The sequence below is a fragment of the Cavia porcellus genome, unplaced genomic scaffold (genome assembly GCF_034190915.1).
Source record: "Cavia porcellus strain 051 isolate PalLab524CR breed Dunkin Hartley unplaced genomic scaffold, mCavPor4.1 scaffold_7, whole genome shotgun sequence".
NCBI classification, from domain to species: domain Eukaryota; kingdom Metazoa; phylum Chordata; class Mammalia; order Rodentia; family Caviidae; genus Cavia; species Cavia porcellus.
Window position 1 is genome coordinate 21,112,470 of NW_026947490.1, and position 21,315 is coordinate 21,133,784.

General features: G+C 40.2%; 1 protein-coding gene across 5 annotated transcripts in view; it reads left to right on the plus strand.

Moving 5' to 3' along the window:
* Positions 1-21,315, plus strand: part of LOC100731634 (carcinoembryonic antigen-related cell adhesion molecule 5-like) — a 77,387-nt gene that overhangs the window by 54,071 nt on the left and 2,001 nt on the right. For 3 of the 5 annotated variants that reach the window (XM_063252819.1, XM_063252822.1, XM_063252823.1), the window contains 6 exons: positions 1,669-1,944; positions 10,008-10,286; positions 10,793-11,047; positions 12,461-12,736; positions 19,059-19,176; positions 20,646-20,677. In XM_063252819.1, coding sequence (XP_063108889.1) covers positions 1,669-1,944; positions 10,008-10,286; positions 10,793-11,047; positions 12,461-12,736; positions 19,059-19,176; positions 20,646-20,661 — 1,220 coding nt within the window. In that variant the 3' untranslated portion in view covers positions 20,662-20,677. Of the gene's footprint in view, positions 1-1,668; positions 1,945-10,007; positions 10,287-10,792; positions 11,048-12,460; positions 12,737-19,058; positions 19,177-20,645; positions 20,692-21,315 lie in introns of all 5 variants that reach the window. The other 2 variants (XM_063252820.1, XM_063252821.1) reach the window with 2 other exon arrangements.

Genomic DNA, 21,315 nt, shown 5'->3' on the forward strand with positions numbered 1-21,315 from the left:
ACTCCCATGCATCCTCTGGTTATTTGGGATGCTGGGAAGGGTCTTATCTGCCGGGAGCTATGGTCCAAAGATTCCCCCATGCACTGAGAATCAACTTGCATGCCTTCAGCTCCCAGGGCCCACCTCCCATATACATTAAATTCTCACTAAATTATTTCCAATATCCAATGCTATGTAAATTATTGCTATGCTGCATTCTTTTTTTTATTTCAAGAATTTTATTTTTCCAAAGTAGAAAAGTTGTTACAAAATTAGAAATTCTTTGAATCTTCAAAGAAATAGGCACACTCTGGAAAGCCAAGTACTCAAAAGCCTTGTGGCTCAGAAACACCACTGATTTTCTAGAGGCCTTGTACTCCTACTCCACCCACAGCTCAGAAAACTTCTGTTACAGGACATAGAACCAAACCAAAAATCAAGTTGACAACAAACTGCAGCCTCAAGAGCTTGAGACCCAAGGCAAACCAGGTGACTGGCAGTGAGATCACGAGAGGCACTTGAGGTCTATTCATGACCAAATACTCAACTTGGTTCTCACATGAAAAGGCCTGTGCTCTTCTCAGACAAACTGCAGGTGTCCTCCTGTCCTCCGAGTGCTCAGGTCCTTATGTACCTGCCTGAGTGTTGCACTCCTGTCTGGTCCTTGAAGGACTCAAGTTGCCTGAGAGGTGAGAGCACTCCACTCTAGCAGAAAATGCTTTTGTTCCAGTCTCACCCCAGAATTGGCTCTGCCCTTACTCTCTGGGGTTGGAAATGACACATGGAAAAGGCATGTGGCTGACCTGTCTGCAAACTGCTAAATCATGACCCCAATGGGCATCTGAGTCACCCTAGTGAGCAAGGAACTGCATAAGTACACCTCGGGGCAGATGCCTTTGAACTGGATCCTGGCTCTGAAGTCCCAGCTGTCTGTGGCTGAGGACACAAGTGCAAGTGATGCCCTGTGGAAAGCAGTGCTTCCTTGCAGAGTCCTGCATGGAGGGAAGGGCAGGGCTAAAGGGCTACATTTGCAGAGAGAATGATACCAGCATTTTCTGAACACTGTGACCATTTCTCTATAATGATTTCCTTCACTGTGGTATTTAATCCACAAATCAGGGAATAAAAGTACTTTTCATACCAAGATGTTTTTCAAGATAAAGGTATTCAGCTTTTACTGTCAGAAAGCACTGGCCAAACATTGTGCACAAGTCAGTGGGAGGCTATGGTGGCTTTCCTTCATGGTAGCCCACCGTGCCTTCTGCAGGCTGGTCTTTATTTTGCTTTTTCTTGATTTACTCAGTCCATGCATCCTCTGCAGAGACAGTCCCCTCCCACCCTTCATTTTGACTTTCTCCAATTAAAAGAAAAAGATCAATGTGAAAAAATATTTGACCTTCCATTGAGATTTCTGCACAGGTGGGCAGAGCACAAATTCCTAACATGGATCCTTCAGAGAGATCTAGGGAAGTTGATGGGCCTCTGTGGATGTGCTGGGTTCAGAGGGAGGGAGAGCCTGCTCCATAGCATCACCTGAGCCAAGGCATGCAACCTCTGTGCAGGGTCAGGGCTGTTCTCAGAGTCACCACACAGAGCTCACGGTGGCCCAGAGCCTTTGCTGAATATCTGAGGAAAGGGTACAGCTAGGACCCAGGTCCAGGCTCAGATGGTTTCCTCCTCTATCCACAGCACCTGTGAGGCAACCCTCGATCCATGCCAGCAACAACATTGTCACAGAAGATGATTCTGTGCTCCTCACCTGCCTCTCAAATGACACTGGCATCTCCATTCAGTGGTTCTTCAATAAGCAGGACCTGCAGCTCTCAGAGACAATGAAGCTGACGGAGAACAACAGCACCCTCACCATTGATCCTGTTAAGATTGAGGATGCCGGGAAGTATCACTGTGAGGTCTCCAACCCGGTCAGTTCCAACAGGAGCGACCCTCTCCAGCTGAACGTTTTCCGTGAGTGACTTTTTCTCTGCTACCTCTTCTGGGGAGAATTTCTCACCCAATAATGTGCAAGATGGATAAAAGTCACAGGGAATGTATCAGTTGAGACACAAACGTAGTAAAGAGACTTGCAAATTGGTTCAGAGCTTTGGCTCTGACTCCAGTCATCCCCAGTCTTCACAGGGAGTTTGTTCCAGGAGCCCCACAGACACCAGCATCTGTGGACACTCTAATGCCCTATGTTCAAAAGTCACATTTACATGTGACTGTGAGAATTCTCCCATATATTTTTGATTTTTGTTTGTTTGTTTGTTTGTTTGTAGGACTAGGAGTTAAACCAAGAACCTTCATTCTGAGCTACCTCCCTGCCATTTTTTATTTCTCTCTTTTTTTGTTGTTGTTTGTTTGTTTGTTCATTTTTTTTTTGTACTGGGGAACAAACTCACAATCTCATGCCTGCCAGGTAGGCATTGTGCTTCTGAGAAGTACCCCCAGCCTATTTATTTTTCTTTTTCATGTTCATTATTATTTTGAGGCAGTCTTACTAGGTTACTGAGTTACCAAGACTGTGCTCAAACTTGTGATTCTCCAGCCTCAGCCCCACAGAGTGCCATGTCTGCAAACATGAGCCACCACACTCAGTTCTCCCATATACTTTATTTTCTTAATTTTATTTTAAAGAGGGTAAAACTAAACACAACAAAACAGAACCAAACTGATCAGAAGAAAACAATGTAAATGACATAGATTCCAAAGCAAGACAACAGGAGATCATCACTAGCTACCCTAATGTCTCTTGTTTTATTCTAAATAGTTGTCCCTATCTCACACACAATGAATTCATACAAAACAAAGTAGTATTAAACTGATCAGAACAGAGTGAGGAAGGCATTATATAAGCCTTCAAAACCAGATAATAGGGAAATCAACAATGGCTGTCACCATATGTCTCATTCTCTTTAAAATAGCTGTCTATACCTTCATGTATGTTGAAATTAAACAATACAAAACAGACGAAAACCACTCTGAAGAAAGGATAGTGGCATTACTGGATTTCACAGCATGATGATATGGAATCAGCAATGGTGTCTCTTTTTCTTCAAAGTGACTGTTCATTTCTTCATGCATTATATAATCATTTCTCGTAAACTTCTTAGGAGAAGTTCTACATGTATAAGTCTCTACATGTATCCCCATCTTTTCTGTATCAGAGGGGAAAACAAAAATAAACAAAACATAAAAATTTAGTAGAAAAACACGAAACAAAAATGACAAATCAGTAACAGTAGCAAAGAGCCAAAAACACTGACCATATCAGCCTTCAAAACACGGTGGTAGGAGCATAACTAGGGTTGTTACTTTACATGATCTTCAAGAGTTTCTCAGATTACCACACACTAACATGCATAAGTGTTCCAACCCTATGAAGGTTACCTGTTTTGTTCTAAGAACTTACAGAATTTGTAGTACAGTCATCTTAGCTATCCTAAGTGTGTTTATATACGTTTAGATATTTTTTCTTTTCTCTTTCATTTACATTTTTCTTCTTTTCTCTGAGATATTATTGTTCCCCTTTGAGCATATTTGTACCCTTTCACTGTATTTACTGAGGTATTTGTAATATTATGTAATCTTACCATTTCTTACACTATATGGTATTTACAAATGTGAGTTTGATTTATTTCACTTACAAGTATGTCCTCAAATCATATCAATTTATTTATAAATATCTCAGTGGGGTCATTCTTTATAGCTGACTAGTACTCCATTGTAGAAAAGTATCACATCTTTTTTATTCATTCCTCGGTTGATGGACATTTAGGTTGTTTCCAAGAACTGGCTATTACAGTTTGTGCTGCTATAAACATGGGTGCACATATATCACCATGGTGTGATGTACTCAGTTCTTCTGGGAATATGCACAGATGTGGAATAACTGTGTTCAATGGGACCTCCAATCCCAGCTTTTTGAGGAACCTCCATACTGACCTCCACAGTGATTGTACCAGCCTGCACTCCCATGAAGACTGCAGGAGAGTTCCTTTTTCCCCACAGCCTCTCCAGCACTTGTTGCTGGTAGTTTTCTTGATGCTGGCCATTCTTTCTGGAGTGAGATGGAATCCCAGTCTGATTTTAATTTTGCAATTCTGTAATGACCAACGATGCTGAACATTTTTTCATGTATTTATTTGCCATTTGTATTTCTTTATCTGAGAACTGTGTGTTCATCTCGGATGCCCATTTTTGGATTGGGTCTTTGAATTTTGGGGTCTGATTTTTTTCAACTCTTTATGTGTTCTAGACAGAAGTCCTTTGTCTGAGGGACACTTGACTAAGATTTTTTTTCCCAATTTGTGGGTTTCCTTTTCGCTATGCTAGAGATTTCTCTCAACATGAAAAACTCTTCAACAAGATGTGATCCCAATTATTGATTCTGTGAAGTATTTCCTGTGCAGTTTGATTCTTGTTCATGAATTCCCTACCTACCCCTATGTCTTCAAGATTGCTACCTACTTTGACTTCCAACCGATTCAGTGTGTCTGTTTTAATATTTAGATATTTGATCCATTTAGACTTTAGTTTAGTACATGGTGATAGACATGGGTCTAGTTTTAGTTTTTGGCATATGGTGAGCCAATTTATCCACTACCATTTATTAAAGAGTGTATCTGTTTTCCAGGGGAGGTGTTTGACCCCTTTATCAAAGATAAGGTGGCTGAATGTGTTTGTAGTTGGAGTTGTGTCTTCTAAACTGTGCCGTTGATCTTCAGATCTGCTTTGATTTCAGTACTGTGCTGATTTTATTACAGTAGCTTTGTAATATAACTTCAAGTCAGGGATTATGATGCCTCTTGCCTTGCCTTTGTTGCTTAGAATTGCCTTTGCCATTCAAAGTCTCTTCTGGTTCCAGATGAGATTTAGGTGTGATGTCTCTGTGAGGTATGCTAGTGGCGTTTTGACTGGCATTGCACTAAATCTGTATAACAGTTTTGGGGGGAATGGTCATTTTCAGAATATTTGTTCTTCTTATTCATGATCAAGGGATGTCTTTCCATTTTCTGAGGTCCTCTCAATTCCTTTTTCAGGGAATTACAATTTTCCCCGAACAGATCTTTTGCTTCTTTTGTTAGATTGATTCCTAAATATTTCAGTTTTGGATGCCATTGTGAAGGGTGTAGCTTCTCTCATTTTTCTCTCAGTGATTTTGTTGTTAATATATAGGAATGCCATTGATTTTTGAGTCTTGACTTTGTATCCAGCCACTTTTCTGAATCTATTTATTATACCTAGGAGTCTTTCAGTGGAGTTTTGGGGGTCTGCTATGTAGAATACCATTTCATCTATAAATAATGATAACTTAACTTCTTTTCCTATCTTTACTCCTTATCTCTCTCTCTCTCTCTCTCTCTCTCTCTCTCTTTCTCTCTCTCTCTCTCTCTCTTTCTCTCTCTGTCTCTGTCTCTCTCTCATCTAATTGCTCTGGCTAGTATTTCCAGCAATATATTTAGTAGGAGTAATGATAATGGACATCCTTGTCTTGTGGCTGATTTTAGGGTAAAGGCTTTCAGTTTTTGGCCATATAATGTGACGCTGGCTGTTGGTTTGTCATAGATGGATTTTATTAGAGTGAGGTAAAAACCATCTATTCCAATTTTCTGTAAGTACAAATGAGTGTTGGACCTTATCAAAAGCTTGTTCTGCTTCTGTAGAAATGATCATGTGATTCTTATTTTTGGCTCTATTGATATGGTGAATTACCTTTATACATTCGCGTATGTTGAACCATCTCTGCATTCCTGTGATGAACTCCACTTTGTCATGTTGTATAATCTTCTCAATGATTTGTGGCATTCTGTTTGCCAATATTTTATTGAGAATATTTGCATCTATGTTTATGAGGGAGACTGGCCTGTGATTCTTTTTTTGGTTGGGTCTTTCTCAGGTTTTGGTACTCAAGTAATATTGGGCTTCCAGGAATGAGGTAGGGAGAATTGCTTCCCTTTCAATTTCATTGAAGAGTTTGAGGAGTATCGGCAATAAGTCTTGTTTGAATTTCTTGTAGAATACCACAGTGAATCCAGCTGCACCTGGGCTTTTCTTTGTTGGTAAGGATTTAATTACATTTTCAATCTCACTAATTGAAATTGGGTTCTTCAGCAGTTTTACATCTTCTTGATCCAGGTTTCATAACTCATGTTTCTAGAAATCTGTCCATTTCTTCAGAGTTATTGAGCCTATGAGAGTAGAGGTTTTGAAATAGGTGTTGATGATCTTCTGTATTTCCACAGAGTCTGTAGTCATTTCACCTTTTTCATCCCTTATTGCATGAATTTGAATGTTTTCTTTCCTTTTTTTAATAAGGTTGGCTAGGGACTTATCAATTTTTTTTTTCTTTCAAAGAACCAACTCTTGGATTCACTGATTCTTTGTATTGTTTCTTAATTTCTATTGCATTGACTTCTGCTCTAATCTTTATAATTTCCTCCCTTTTTTGGCTTTGGGCTTCACTTGCTCTTCTTTTTCTAGATGTTTGAGGTGTAGCATCAGGTGGTGTTTTTTTTTTGTGTGTTCATTCTATTGTCCTGATGTGGGAACTCACCGCAATAATTTTTCCTGAGGACTGCTTTCATTGCATCCCACATGTTCCACTAGGTTGTATTTTTATTTTCATTTGTTTATACATCTTGTTTAATTTTTTCTTCAATTTCATCCCTGACCCACTGATTACTCAGGGGTGTATTATTCAATTACCATTTGTTTGAGTGGGTTTTGCAGTTTCTTTTGTCATTAATTTCTAGTTTCATGGCACTACAATCTGATAACATGCATGGGATAATTTCACTTCTTTTCCATTTACTCAAGCACATACTATGGGCTAGTATATGGTCCGTTTTAGAGAATGTCCCATGTGTTGCTGAGAAGAATGTATTTTCTGATGTTGTTGGGTGGAACACTCTGTATATGTCCACCAAGTCCATTTGTTCACAGGTGTGATTCAGTTCTGTTTTTTCTTTGCTGATATTCTGTCTGTTAGATCTGTCCATTTTTGTCAATGGAGTGTTAAGGTCTTCTGTTATAACTGTATTATTGCTTATTTGATTTTTCATTTCTGTTAATTTTTGTTTTGTATAGCTGGCTGCTCCTGAATTTGGTGCATATATATTTAAGATTGTTATCTCTTCCTCTTGCAGTTTTCCTCTAACTAGTATGTAGTGACCTTCTTTATCTCTTTGGGTCATTCTTTGTTTGAACTTCACATTGTCTGCAAACAAAATAGCTATCTCTGCTTTTGTGGGGGGATCTTGTTGCATGGAGTATTGTTTTCTAATCTTTGACTTTCAGCCTATGACTTTCTTTTTGGGTTACATGTCTTTCTTGTAGACAGTATATGGTTGGATGTTGTTTTTTGATCCATTCTGCCAGTCTGTTTCTTTTGTTGGTGATTTGAGGCCTTTTGCATTGATGGTTATAACGAATATATATTGGTTCATTTTTTTCATGTTATCTTTCTTCTGTTGATTCCTTTCCTTTTGCTTCTGTTTAATGGTCTGCCTTGTTTAGTGACATTTTCCTGTCTATCTACTATATCTTTTAGTATTCTTTGCAGGGTGGGTTTGGTGGTCATGAAGTTCTTCAGCTGTTCTTTGTCACGGTAGTATCTTTTTTCTCCATCCATTTTGAAGGGAAGTTTTTCAGAGTATATCAGTCTAGGTTGGAAATCATTTTTCTTTAGGAAAATGCTCTTCTTGACTTCATTGTTTGTGTTGAGTAGTCTGCTGTGATTCTGATAGGCTTTCCTTTATAGGTGATCTGTCTCTTCTCTCTAACAGCTGTTAATATTCTGTTGTTATGTTGGATTCAGAGATGTTGATTATTGTATCTCTGGACTAGTTTTATTTTTATTATGGGTATTTGGAGTTCTATATGCTTCACTGATCTGTATGTCAGTTTCCATTCTCATGTTTGGGAAATTTGGAGCTATTACTTCTGTAAATAGCCTCTTGATATCATTTGTGTTGTCACCTTTTTCGTTTGTCTCTATCAATCTTATGTTGTTTTTCTTTGCATCATCTTGCAGCTGTTGAATTCTTATGTTATTTTTTAAAGATCTTACCTTTCCTGTTCACTAGCTGTAATCTTATCTTTGAGATCTGAAATTATATATTCACTTTCATTTAGGCACTTTTGCCAATATCCAATGGAATTTTGATTTCCTGTATGGCTTTTTGGATCTGCTTCATGCATTCTGTTTGTTTCCTCTATGGTTCTTTCAGGGTTTGCATCTTTTTGTATTGTTCCTCTAATTTTTTAACTATGTCTTCTTTACATGTGTTCAGCATTTCTTTCATACATTTATCATTTCTGCTTTTACCTGGGAGATTGTTTCTGATCTGAGTTCTTTTATACCTTCCCAAAGTTTTTTCTTTACTTTAGTTGTTATCATTTCAGAAATTTCAGTTGTTTCGCTTACATTTTCTTCTATGTCCATGTCTCCTAGGCTTGCTTGGGATAGGCTGGATGCATTCTACTCTTTCATTTTGTCATTTCCCTATATTTCCTGGTTCTGCGTGGTGTTTCAAAGCCTTCTCATGTGCTGAGAATTGCTTAGTGCTCTTTCTGCTCTGGAGTGGAAAACAGGCAATTTTTCCAGGCTAAACATAATCCACTGTGTACACAGACCACATTGTGTCTATTCATTCATTCACTAATGGACAATTAGTTTCAATATATTGGCATTATAAAATTAGTGCATTTAATACAGTTTCATTATCTCTCCAAAAGTTTGTTTCAAATGTTTTCTACATATATCAAAAAGATGAATTTCTGGGTCATAGGTGGATAACATCCTTTCACGCACAGAAACTTCTAATCTTCGTGAGGTCCAACTTGCCTATGTTTTCTTAATGCTTTTGCCTATGTTTTTGTCAGATCTTAGAAAACATTGTCGAATCCAATATCATGAAAGTTTCTATTTATTTCCTGCTGAGAATTTTATAAGTTTAGCTTTTACATTCAGGTATTTAGCCCCCTTAGAATTAATTCACAAGTATAATGTTAGATAAAGCTCAGCTTCTTTTATTTGCATTGATATTCACTTTCTCAACATCTTTATCAAAAAAATATTCCTTTATGCATGGAACAATACTAGCATCCCCATCAAAAATAGTTTGGCTCCAGGAGTGCAGTGGGATAGAAAGACTAACTTGTGGTATTCCACAGCACAGCAGGAGAAATATGTTTGACCGTGCTTCATTCTATGTTTCAAAATAAGTAGCAAAGACAACTTTTAATGTTCTCAACACAAAGTATGATAAATATTGAGATCATGGAGCTGGCATGTGCCCTGATCTGGTTGTAGTTGTAGTTGTGTCTTCTAATCTGTGCCATTGATTACATGCTGTATAAATATAACAAATGCCACGCTGTATCCCATGTATATGTGTTCTTCTTACATGGCAATTAACATTTCTAAACAGTTTAAAGTCATTTGGCAATCCATGGGAGCCTCATTTGTCAGCTTTTTATTCTGTTTCACTGATTGTATATCTTTACTCATGCAGGTAGCACACTGTTTTGATTACTATAGCTTTTTACTAAATTTTGAAATCAGGCAGTGTGAGTCCAAATTTGTTCATCACAGGCAGGTCCTGTAGCATAGTGAGATGCATCAGCCATGGTCATTTTAGTTAGTCTCTGTCTGGTATGGAAGACTTTAATAAAACCCTAGTGGTGATTTTGAGGTCAAAAGAAAAGACAGAGAGAATTTACATGCCTAGTTGGGCTCCTGCCTACTTTGCCTCATTCCGAGAAGCAATTTGGAGTATGAAATTCTAACATACTAATGTGATTTGTCACTTCTGGGAAGTTACAATCATCCCTCCTTTTACACTAGGGATGCCTCAGACTTTCCCTCTAACTAGGTCTGTCCTCCCAAGAGACTTAACATGGCTCCTCATCAGGGAACTGTCTCCAGTTAGTGGCTCAGAGGTGAAAGAACTCCACTCTGGTGGAAATTGCCTTTGCCAAGCTCAAAGGCATCACACAAGGCAATCTTCTTTCTGTTTTCTACACAGCATTCTTGCCCAAACCTTATATCACAGTCAACAACTCCAGCCCTGTGGAGGGTGAGGAAGCTGTAGCACTGACATGTGAACCCGAGACTCAGAACACAACCTACCTGTGGTGGATCAATGGTCAGAGCCTTCAAGATGGTGATAGGCTGAAACTGTCTGAGGGCAACAGGACACTCACTTTATTGAAAGTCACAAGAAAAGACACAGGACCCTATGAGTGTGAGACTCGGAATCCAGCGACTTTCAACCAAAGTGACCCAGCCTTCCTGAATATTTCCTGTGAGTAACTTGTATTCTACTGTAGCCCAGCTAACAACCCAGGAACTGGAGCAGGAGGCAGAGGCCAGCCCACTCAGTCTGTCTCTCAAGTTCACAAAACAGGCCTCACTCTGGGACACTTGGGATGGCCATACCATACTCACTCTGCCATCCAGGCTGGCGTGACCTTCAACCCAGAACAGGAGGAGATGGTCTCCTCCTGTCTATAGGGATTCACTTACCTAAGCACCTGTTACCTAACAACAGGAGGATGACTCAGGCTCTGCCAGCACAGAGGAGTATAACCTGGACTTTTTTCTGTGTATGTAATACTGGGGATGGAACTGGTGAGGGCCTGATACACCCTAAGCAGATGCTGAGCCTTGGAGCTACACTCACTGGTCTAGTTGGGATGTTTTCATACCAAGGTTGTGATGTGGCTCAGAGGAATACTCAGCCTTCTACAAGCCAGAAGCTTCCCCTTCCCTCTGAAAATGTCTCATGTGGCTTTATTTTGTTCACTCCAGATGGCCCGGATGACCCCGTCATATCACCCCAAGAGTCATATTTCCGTGCAGGGACATTCCTCAGACTCTCCTGTGATGCAGACTCTAACCCACCTGCACAATATTCTTGGCTTGTCAATGGGAGCTTCCTGCAACCCACACAGGAGCTTTTTATCCCTAACATCTCTGAAAATGATACTGGATCTTATACCTGCCTCGTCTCTAACCTTGCCTCTGGCCTCAATAAGAGTTCAGTCAAGGATATTACAGTCACTGGTAAGTGGACCCTGGACAGATAACAACAAGCTCTGGAGTAGTGCTTTGGTTGTATAGAAACAGGGGGAAAGAAGTCACCAGGCAGTGTCCACAGACACAAGCAAATCTCCATCTTCTGTGACATTGTGCACTATCCCCAAGGCTGTCCTCATTTTGGACCCCTGATTGCTCATGGCTGACCTGGAGTTCAGCCTGAAATGAGAGACAGTACTCCTCATCCCTGAACAATCTATGGGTTTGGTGGAGATACATGGACATTGAGGTCATTCAAGTCAAGTAGCTTCTTTCACTGACTGACTCCCTCCTTCGATCAAGTCTGTTTTCTTTAGCCCCTTCCATCAGTTATAAGGAGCCCACAGAGCGCTGATACACATTTGCACTACTTTTATCCAATTAGAGGTAGCAAAACCTCTTGGACAGGGCACAGCAGCTCAGAGTTCTGCTCCAGCTCTGTTCCAGTCTCATGCAGGGACTGGCTCTGCCCTTACTCTCTCTATGGTGGGAAATGACACGTGGAAAAGGCATGTTGTTGGCCTATCCTCAAGCTGCTAAATCATGTCGCCAGTGGGCATCTGAGGCTTCCCAGCAGGTAGCAAAAGGAAAAGTGCACCTCGGGGCAGATGTTGCTGAATCCCGGCTCTGAAGTCCCAGCTGTCTGAGGCTGAGAATGCACCTGCAGGTGATGCACCGTGCAGAGCAGTGCCTCCCTGTGCAGTCCTGCATGGAGGGCTTGGGCAGGACCGAAGGGTTACATTTGCGGAGAGAATGAAGCCAGCCTTTCATGAACACAGTGACCATTTATCTCTGCTGATTTCCTTCACTGTGATATTTAATTCAAAAGTCAGTCCTTTTCAAATTGAGATGTTCAGGATACAGGTGGCTCAGCTTTTACTGTCACAGAAGACACTGACCAAACATCGTGCAAAAGTCAATAGTAGTCTGTGGTAGCTTTCCCTCATGATAGCCCAGCCTGCCTTCCCCAGGCCGGTCTTTATCTTGCCGTTTCTTCTTTTACTCAGCCCAAGCTTGCTCTGCAGAGTCAGTGTCCCCATACCCATTCTTCACTTTTCCATTCTCCAATATTAACTAAAGAAAAAAAAGGTCAACAGGAAAAAATACTCGACCTTCCAATGAGGTTTCTGCACAGGCTCTGCACAGATAGGCTGAGCACAGGCTCCTGTTCTGGATCCTTCAGAGAGGTCTAGGGAAGCTTATGGGCCTCCAAAGCTGCACTGGTTGCAAGGGAGGAATAGCCTGCTCCTTACTGTCACCTGAGCCAAGGCATGTAACCTCCTTGCAGGGTCAGGGCTGTCCACAGAGCTCACGGTGGCCCAGAGCCTTAGCTGAATATCTGAGGAAGGGGCACAGTAGAGTCCAGGCCCAGGCTCAGACAGTTTCCCTCTCTGTCCACAGCACCTGTGAGGCAACCCTCCATCCACATCAGCAAAACCATTGTCACAGAACATGATTCTGTGGTCCTCACCTGCCTCTCAAACGACACTGGCACCTCCATCCAGTGGATCTTCAAAAACCAGGAACTGAAGCTCTCAGAGAGGAAGAAGCTGTCCGAGAAGAACAGCACCCTCACCATCAACCCTGTCAAGATTGAGGATGCTGGGGAGTATCAGTGTGAGGTCTCCAACCCTGTCAGTTCCAACAGGAGCCACTTACTCAGGCTGAATGTTTCTGGTGAGTGACTTCTCTCCTGCCTCTTCTGGGGAGAATTTCTCTCCAGTAATTTGCAAGATGGATACAAGTCACAGGGAATGAATCAGTTGAGACACAAATTTAGTAAAGAGACTTGCAAAGCGATTAAGAGCTTTGGGTCTGACTCCACAGTCACCGAGGGAGTTTGTTCCAGGAGCCTGACAGACACCAGCATCTCTAACGCCTTATGCAAAAATGTATAGCATTTACATGTGACTGTGAGAATTCTCCTATAAATTTTTGTTTCTTTGTTTGTTTGAGTATGGTGCTAGGGTTTAAGCTTAGAGCCTTCCTACTGAGCTACAGCCTTACACTATTTTATCTTTCTTTTTTATTTTTGTTTTTGGTTTGGTTCAGGGATCAAACTTATGATCTCATGCTTCTCATGCTGTGCTGCTGAGGTGTGTCCCTGGCTTAGGTCTTTTTCTCTCATTTTGAGACACTCATATTAGGTTACGAAATTACCAAGACTGTGCTCAGACATTTGATTCTCCTGCCTCAGCTTCCCAGATTGCCAGGTCTACAGATATCAGCCACCACATTCAGTTCTTCCAAATACTTAAAATCATCTCTAGATTATTTCCAATACCCAATACAATGTAAATAATTTCTGGACACTTTATTTAAAGAATAATGATAAGAAAAATGTCTTTATATTTTCCATATGGATCTATGTTTTTCTGAGTTTCAAACCTTAGTTGATTAAATCCATGGATTCCAGGAAGTCAACCATACTGAGTTTCTTATCCTGAGTCCGGCATTTATTGTGCCACCTTGCACAAAACTATTTTTTTTAGTCCGTGTTTCTGTTAACTTTGCTTTGCTATGTGGTAAAATATACACAAGACTTTTATTTTAACCCTTGGAAATGCACAGTTCCTTGACATTCAGTATATTCACATTGTTATGTAACATTGCCACCATCCATTTCTGGAATTTTTCATCTTACCACACTAACATTTTATATTCAGTATTATATAATAACTTCCCATTCCAACACTGCCCCAGCCTCTGGTAAACCCCTTCTTTCTGTCTGTGTGTATTTGTCTTCTGAATCTCTCATAAAAATGGGATTACACAATGTTTGTTCTTTTGTGTCTGGTTTAATTCACTTTAGCATAATGTCTTTAAGGTGTACCCATTTTGTAATATGTACCAGAATTTTGTTCCATTATTTTTATTTCTTTAAGACAGTGATGGTCTATTGTGTGGATATACTGCTTTATGGGGTGTACCTCATATGGCTTATTCATTCATCCATCAATGGACTTTACGGTATAATTCTGCTATAAAATAAATATGCAAATATCTGTTCAAATCCTTGGCTTCATTTCTTTTAGGTGTATCCCAGCTGTAGAATTGAAAAATGAAAAACAATATTTTTTGAGGAAGTACTATACTGAGTTCCACAGTGACTGCCCCATTTCACATTCCCACCTACCCACCTGTCCACAAGTCATGACTTCTCTACATCCTCAAAGACTCAAGTTTTGATGAGAGATATCCTATTGGGTGTAGGTGGTTTTGATTTGAACTTCCCTAATAACTAATGATATTGCACATCATTTCATAGGCTTATGGCCTTTTTTATACATTCTTTGGAGAAATGGCTGTTAAAGCCTGTTGCCTATTTTTTACTTGGATTTTGGGGGGTTTTGTTGTTGCTAAACTGTAACAGTTTTGTTTTGGCATTTTTATTTTTTGAGACAGGGCCTCACTAATCCAGGCTGGTCTTGAACTCAGAATGATCCTCTGCCTCAGCCTCCCAAAGTGTTAGGACAACAGGCATGAGCCACCAAGCTTAATCATAGTAGAAAATCACCCATGTGATGTTTACAATGTGGTTTTTTGACATTTGTCTATGATGTAAAATGATTGAACCAAGATAAGTATCCATCACCCCTCTTATCTATCATTTATATGGTAAGATATTTGAAATATACTGTTAGTACCTTGAAATATACATAATCATGTACTGTAACATTTCCACTGTGAAATACATCTCAAAACATGTTCCCCTTGTCCATCTGAAACTTTGAACATTTGACCAACTTCCCATTCCCCTCCTCCCCTACTGCCCAATCTCTCTCAGCCGTCACTCTGTTCTTTATTTGGATAAGTTTAGACACCACATATAGATGAGATCATGCATTATGTTTCTTCCTGGGCCTGGCTTATTTCACTTAACCAGGTTTATCCATGCTGCTGGAATCACAGAAGAGCCTTGTTTCAAGACTAAACAGTATTCCACTGTGCACACAGACCATATTGTCTTTATCTGCTCATCTATAATGGACTTTTATTTTCATATCTCAGCATTGTAAATATTACCGTGTTTAAAACAGGAGTTGAACTATCTCTCCAAAAGATTATTTCAAATGCTTTGTACATATATCCAAAAGAGGAATTTCTGGGACATAGAGGATAATGTCCTTTCATTCAGCGAAACTTCTAATTTTCATGAAGTCCAACTTACCTATTTTTTTCTTAGTCTCTTGCCTATGCTTTGTTCTCAGAGCCAAGAAATTATTGCCAACTCCAATCATGAAGGTTTTCTCTTTGTTTGCAGCTAACAATTTTACAGGTTTAGCTTTTACCTTCAGATATTTGGCCCATTTGGAATTAATTTTCCTGTAAAGTGTTAGGTAAAAGTTCAGCCTTTTTCATTTGCATGGAGATTCAGCTTTCTCAATATCTTTGTGGAAAGCACATCCCTTTCTACATGGAAGAGTACCAGCATCTTCATCAAAAACAGTTTGGACCCTGGAGAGCAGTTAGATACAAAGAATAACTTCTAGTATTGTGTAGCACAGCAGGATAACTATGTTTGACCATGATTAATTTGTATTTCAAAATAAGTAGCAAAGACAATTTTGACTGTTCCTAACACAAAGAATAATAAACGCAGAGGAGCTGGGGATTTTGCTCAGCGGCACACACGCCTACCTGGCAAGTGCAAGGTGATGTAGTTCAATGACCGATACAAAAAAAAAGAGAATAATAAACCCTGAAGTGATGGAGCCACCACTTGCCCTGATCCGGTTCTCACATGTTATATGCATATAACAAATGCTATGTTGTACCCCATGCATATGTGTTCTTCTTACATGGCAATTAACATTTTTAAATACTTAGATATCGTTTGGCCTTCCATGGGAGCATTCATTTCTATGCTTTTGTTCTGTTTCACTGATTATATATCTTTATTCATGCCCTTAGCACACTGTTTTGGTTACTGTAGCTTTAGTCTAAATTTTGAAATCAGGAAATGTGTGCCCAAATTTGTTCTTCATTTTCAGAGTCATTTTAATTATTTGGGTCTCTTGGGGTTACATATGAATTTTAGTATGGATTTTTCTTTTTCTTTTTTTTTTTTTTTTTTTTTGTCTTTTTCTTTTTTATCGGTACCAGGGATCGAACTCACGACTGCCTGCTTGCAAGGCAGGAGCTTATGCCACTGAGCTAAATCCCCAGCCCTGGATTTTTCAATTAATGCAAAAAGTGTCCCTGGGATGTTTGTTTTAATTAATGGTAGTTAAAACCAAGGCCTTCACACTTAGCTACATTCCCAGCTGTTACTACCATCACCTGCTTTTTTGCTCAGGGTCTCACTAATTTGCTAAATGGCCTGAGCTGGGCTTAAATTTCTGATGATCCTGCCTCAGCCTGCCACAGTGCTGCATTTACAGGATGCACCACGAAAACCAACTGAAAATCTCTCTGAGCTTTCGATAAGACTCACATTGAATCTATAGATCATTTCGGATAGTATTGTCACCTTAATAACGTTAAGTCTTCGAATACATAAAGATAGGCAAGGTACCGTGGTACAAACCTGTAATCCCAGCACTTCTAGAGGAGAGACAAGAGGAAGCCAACCCGAACTACATAGCAAGACTCTGATTCAAAACTAAAGTAGAATAACTTCCATTTACGTCTTTTTAAAATATTTTTAAGCAAACTTTTGTAATTTTGTTTAGTACAATTCTTTCACCTCCCTGATGAAACTGATTGATTTGTAGAACTGAGGATTAAACCCAGGGCCTTTACAGAGTTAGATCACCATTATTTTTGTTGTTGCTGTTTTTATATTGTCTTGTTGAGATGAAGTATTACTAAATTACTAAATTGTCCAGGGTAGACTTGACTTTGTGATCCTCCTGCCTCAGCTCTCTAGAGCACTAGGTTTGTAGCCAGGGACCACCACAGACAACCTGAAGTTTACTTCTAAGTACTTTATTCTTTTGGATGCTTCTTGTAAATGGATTTTTTCTTATTTTTTTCATATTGATAGTAGCTAGCACATAGAAATACAACTGAGTTTTGCATTTGATTTCATTAGTCTGTAAATGAATTTGCTTATGAATTATAATAGTTTTAGAGAAAGATTTTCTATCTATAAGTTGTTGTCATTTGGAAATGGAGATAAGTTTACTTCTTTCTTATTTGGAATCTTTCATTTCTTCTTCTTGCCTTGCTCTTGCTAGGGTGTCTAATTCTACATTGAACAGAAGTGAATGTTGGCCCCCCTATTGTTCCTAACGTTAGGAGGAAAACCTTCAGTCTTTCACCACTGAGTCTGATGTTAACTATGGGTTTTTCACACATGGCCTTTTAGTTTATTTCTATTCCCAGTTGTACTGTTCATTTTGTTTCATTTTGTGTGTGTGTGTGTGAGTGTGTATGTGTGTGTATTTTTTTGTACGGATGATAGAACCCAAAGGGTGCTCTACCACTGAACTAAATTCTCACCTCTTTTAATGTTTTTTTTTTTATCAGAAAAGGTCTTACTAAATTGTCAGCATTACCCTTGAATTTACAATCTTCCTAATTCAGATTTTGGGTATTTGCTATGGTGCCTAGTGGCTTGAGTCGTTTTTTTTTTTGTTGTTGTTGTTGTTGTTGTTTTTTTCTGTTTTTCTTTTCGGTTTTACAAGAAAATAAATTTTAACAAATTCTTTTACAGATTCAGATCTATTTGTATTTTCTATTTCTTCACAATTCTTTGTGTTTCTAAGAAAACAGCCATTCATCTATATTACCCAATTGTTGTTATAAAATTATTCACAGTACCCTTAATATGCTTAGTATTTTGAAAAACTGCTAGTTTCACTTCTAATTTTAGTAATTTGAATCTTTGTTGTGCTTAGATAACCCAGTTAAAAGTTGTCAGTATTTGTTCATCTTTTTTGAAGAATGAACTTCTGGTTTCACTGATTTTTGTTGACTATTTTACTATTCTGTTTTATTTATCTTTATGCTGAGCTTTATTTCCTTCCTTCCACTAGTTTTCAATTTACTTTATTCTTTTTCTATATCACTAATGCCTATTAGATTGTTAAAATGAGATCATGTTTCTTAAATGTAAGCATCTACAGCTATGAATATCTTCCATGTGATTCTTGATTTATATGAATCTCAGATAACTCAGTTGTAAATAAGAGTAAAAATACTTGCTTCATGGTTCTAAAAGATCAACCCTTCAGGAAAATGCCACAGACAGACAATAAGAACCATAAGTGTTATCTGCTGTTCCTACTACTACTATTAGTCTTCAAGGCAGGCAGCCAGATATACTTTGTGTTAGCCATATGAAGGTAAGTAAACTTTTCAACAGTCTAAGCCCAGTGTGTCATCCATAAAATGTACATAATGTCTACCTCACAGAGGGACCCCGGGAGAGTCCTCAGATCACAGTGCAGATCTCACCTGTGTGTAGGGGAAACTGTAAACAGCAGCTTTATACTGAAGCTGTAGAGTGTGCACAAGGCTGAGGGAGAGTTCTCCAGGCAAAATCTCCCAGCACAGGAAAGCTGTGCCCTTCAGAACTGGGCTTCTTGATGCCCCTGCTAACCACAGTGAGAAGCGAGGTCTCTATGCAAAGGAGGTGATGAATTCTGAGTGTGCTATAACCTGAGCCTGCTGTCAAGTAAGCTCTTGCCACAAGAGAGCTGATAGGCACATATTCTTGGCCAGCTCAAACAGAACCCTGTGAAAACAGATGGAACCACAAAGGATGGGAAGTTACAACATACAGAAATAACAATCAGCCTTCCTCACATTTCTGAAGCCTTCAGACACCTGCAGAAAGGGAAGGATGGAATTGTGGGAAGATAAATCACCAGTAAGGGAGGTGGATTACAAGGCCTGCCAGTCACCTCACTGCAACACTTTCCATAAGAATGTAATCATCAAAGGAATAAACAGAGCTACATTATGTTAAGAACTGTGTCTCAAGACACCCCAGTGCAAAGCAGTAACACTTTCATTGCCTTCTCTTTTCTTTCCATGGCTGATGATCCAGTAGAAGACAGAACTGGTCTCTCCGTGGGAGTCATTGTCGGCATTGTGATTGCAGCTGTAGCTGTGGTGGCTCTAATAAGCGTCCTGGTATATTTCCTGGTTTTCAGTGGAAGTGGCCGGTATGATGTCCTTTTCATGTCTTCCTTTTCCTCCAAGGCCATCTGCCACTCTTGGAAGAGGGACAGCACTTTTATCCCTCCGTCTTGGGGCTGGACCACCTCTTCACCTTCCTAAACGCCACTTCTCAGTCTTAAGTCCAGTGGGTCTTCCTGCTCCTGCCCTCATGCTCGCTGTATTCCACTGCCTCTTGGGTATGGTTTTCTCACCCCTGTATAGCTTCGAGGAACAGATCCAGTTATGTTCCTCTATGCCCCCAGTCAGGAAGCCAAGGTCCAAGAAGGTGGACAAATGAGGAAATGAAAGGAGCAGCAGGGGAAAGTAAGTGACTACTCTGTTGGCCACAGTAGCAGGAGGAGGGAGGAAGGGGGTTCAAGAGAAAGGAGAAACCACCAGAATCCCCTTGGACAATAAGTAAAATAAGGGGCAAGAAACAAACTCCTCCTATACAAACAAAATAGGAGGGGCCCAAAGGTAAGGGAGGCACAGAAGGGTCAGCAAAGACTAAATCTACATGGTGGGGGATGTAGCTGAGCAGCAGCTTTTGGCTTCAATTTGACTCTAGCACCAGGAAAAAAGAAATGTAAATGTGGACATCTACCAAACAGGAAGGGAGGAAGCAGGAACTGTGGGGAGCTTGAAGAAAGAGGACTAAGAGGAAAGACAATGCCAACCATAAAATGAATTGACATCAAGGAGTGTCATCTGCTAACATGTCCTTTCTAAGCCAGGGACCAAAGGCCCTGCACATGGGAATAGCAGTCACGGTGTCTGATATCTGTTTAGAGCAAGCGACCAGCCCGATCTCATACAGCACAAACCCTCAGTCTCCCATTGCAGTAAATAAAGCCACTCACCCAGTCAGAATGGCTATGTTGAACCATGTACCCTACACTAGCGGAGAACCCTAGATTCAGCAACGACTACCCCCTCTGAATTGTTCTCCACTTCCCAGCCCTAAGTTGACAGAGGTCCTTAAACCCTTCCTAGTCACAAGAGTCTCAGTCTGGAGAGAAGCTCACTCCACCTGAGCTAGGCAGGTCCCGGGTGCCATTGCTTCACCTTACTCCTTCCTCTTTGCTTGTATCATGGATGCGGGCAATTTTCCTCACTGAGACTTTCCTTGGCTTCTGAATGCTCTGGGTGCTATGGGCCCTCACTGCCACTCCTTGCCATTGGAGTATGTTGCTAACAAATACATGGTGAAGGAGGGGATCTAGCCTTGCAAACCAGTCGAAATCTTCACAAGTGGCTCGAGGCCTCCCGTGTCTCTACTCTCCACCCCTCATCTGGTTCTACTGTCCTCGGTATGGGCCACAGATTCTGAGAGAAGCAAATTCCCTAAGTGATCATGGGGTTCATTCCCAGACCCCACAGCAACCACCATCTGCTACCTCCTCCTGCTAAAACATAAGGCCTTAAATAAGCTTTATACTTCCATGGAGTTGTAACTATGCTTTTGCTTTCCCAGGACGGGGCCCCTCTGATAACTCTCCTGACAAGGTAAGCACAGCCAGGTAAGCACACTGGCTCATTTTCTACTAGAAATGATCCCGGGAAGAATGAGTTGTTCCTGGTGATACAGATGTGAGGTCAACTTTGAGCCTAAGTTACCCAATACAGAAACAAAGAAGCATTGGTTAATCACTTCCATGAGTCCACCTCACGGCAAGCATGTGGACTTTGGAATTATCCACAATGAGGCTGTATGACTCTTACCTGTGAAGACCAATAGCTCTGTGATCCTTAACATGTAACATCCTCTCCTTAACCCTCAATTTTATTCACAGGAGATTAAAGTGATTACAGGAGATAACAAGTGCTTACATCAGAAATATAATTTTATATGGTGTGAAATTTCACGAGATGAACACACCCATGAAAACAGCACCCAATCAAGACACTATATGTCTACCCACCAAAAAGATCTTTCCAGTGACTTCCCTACAAGCCATGACCACGATCCTAACAGCACGCCCTTGTTGGCACCTGTGTTCTTTCAGTCAGTGTTGTTTTATGAGATTCACCCATGTTGCATGTGTCTGTGATTTGTTCCTCCTCACGGCTCTATTACCATATTCCACTGTATGGCATCATCACCATAATTTATCCCTTCAAAGGACTATTCAGCACCATCTCAG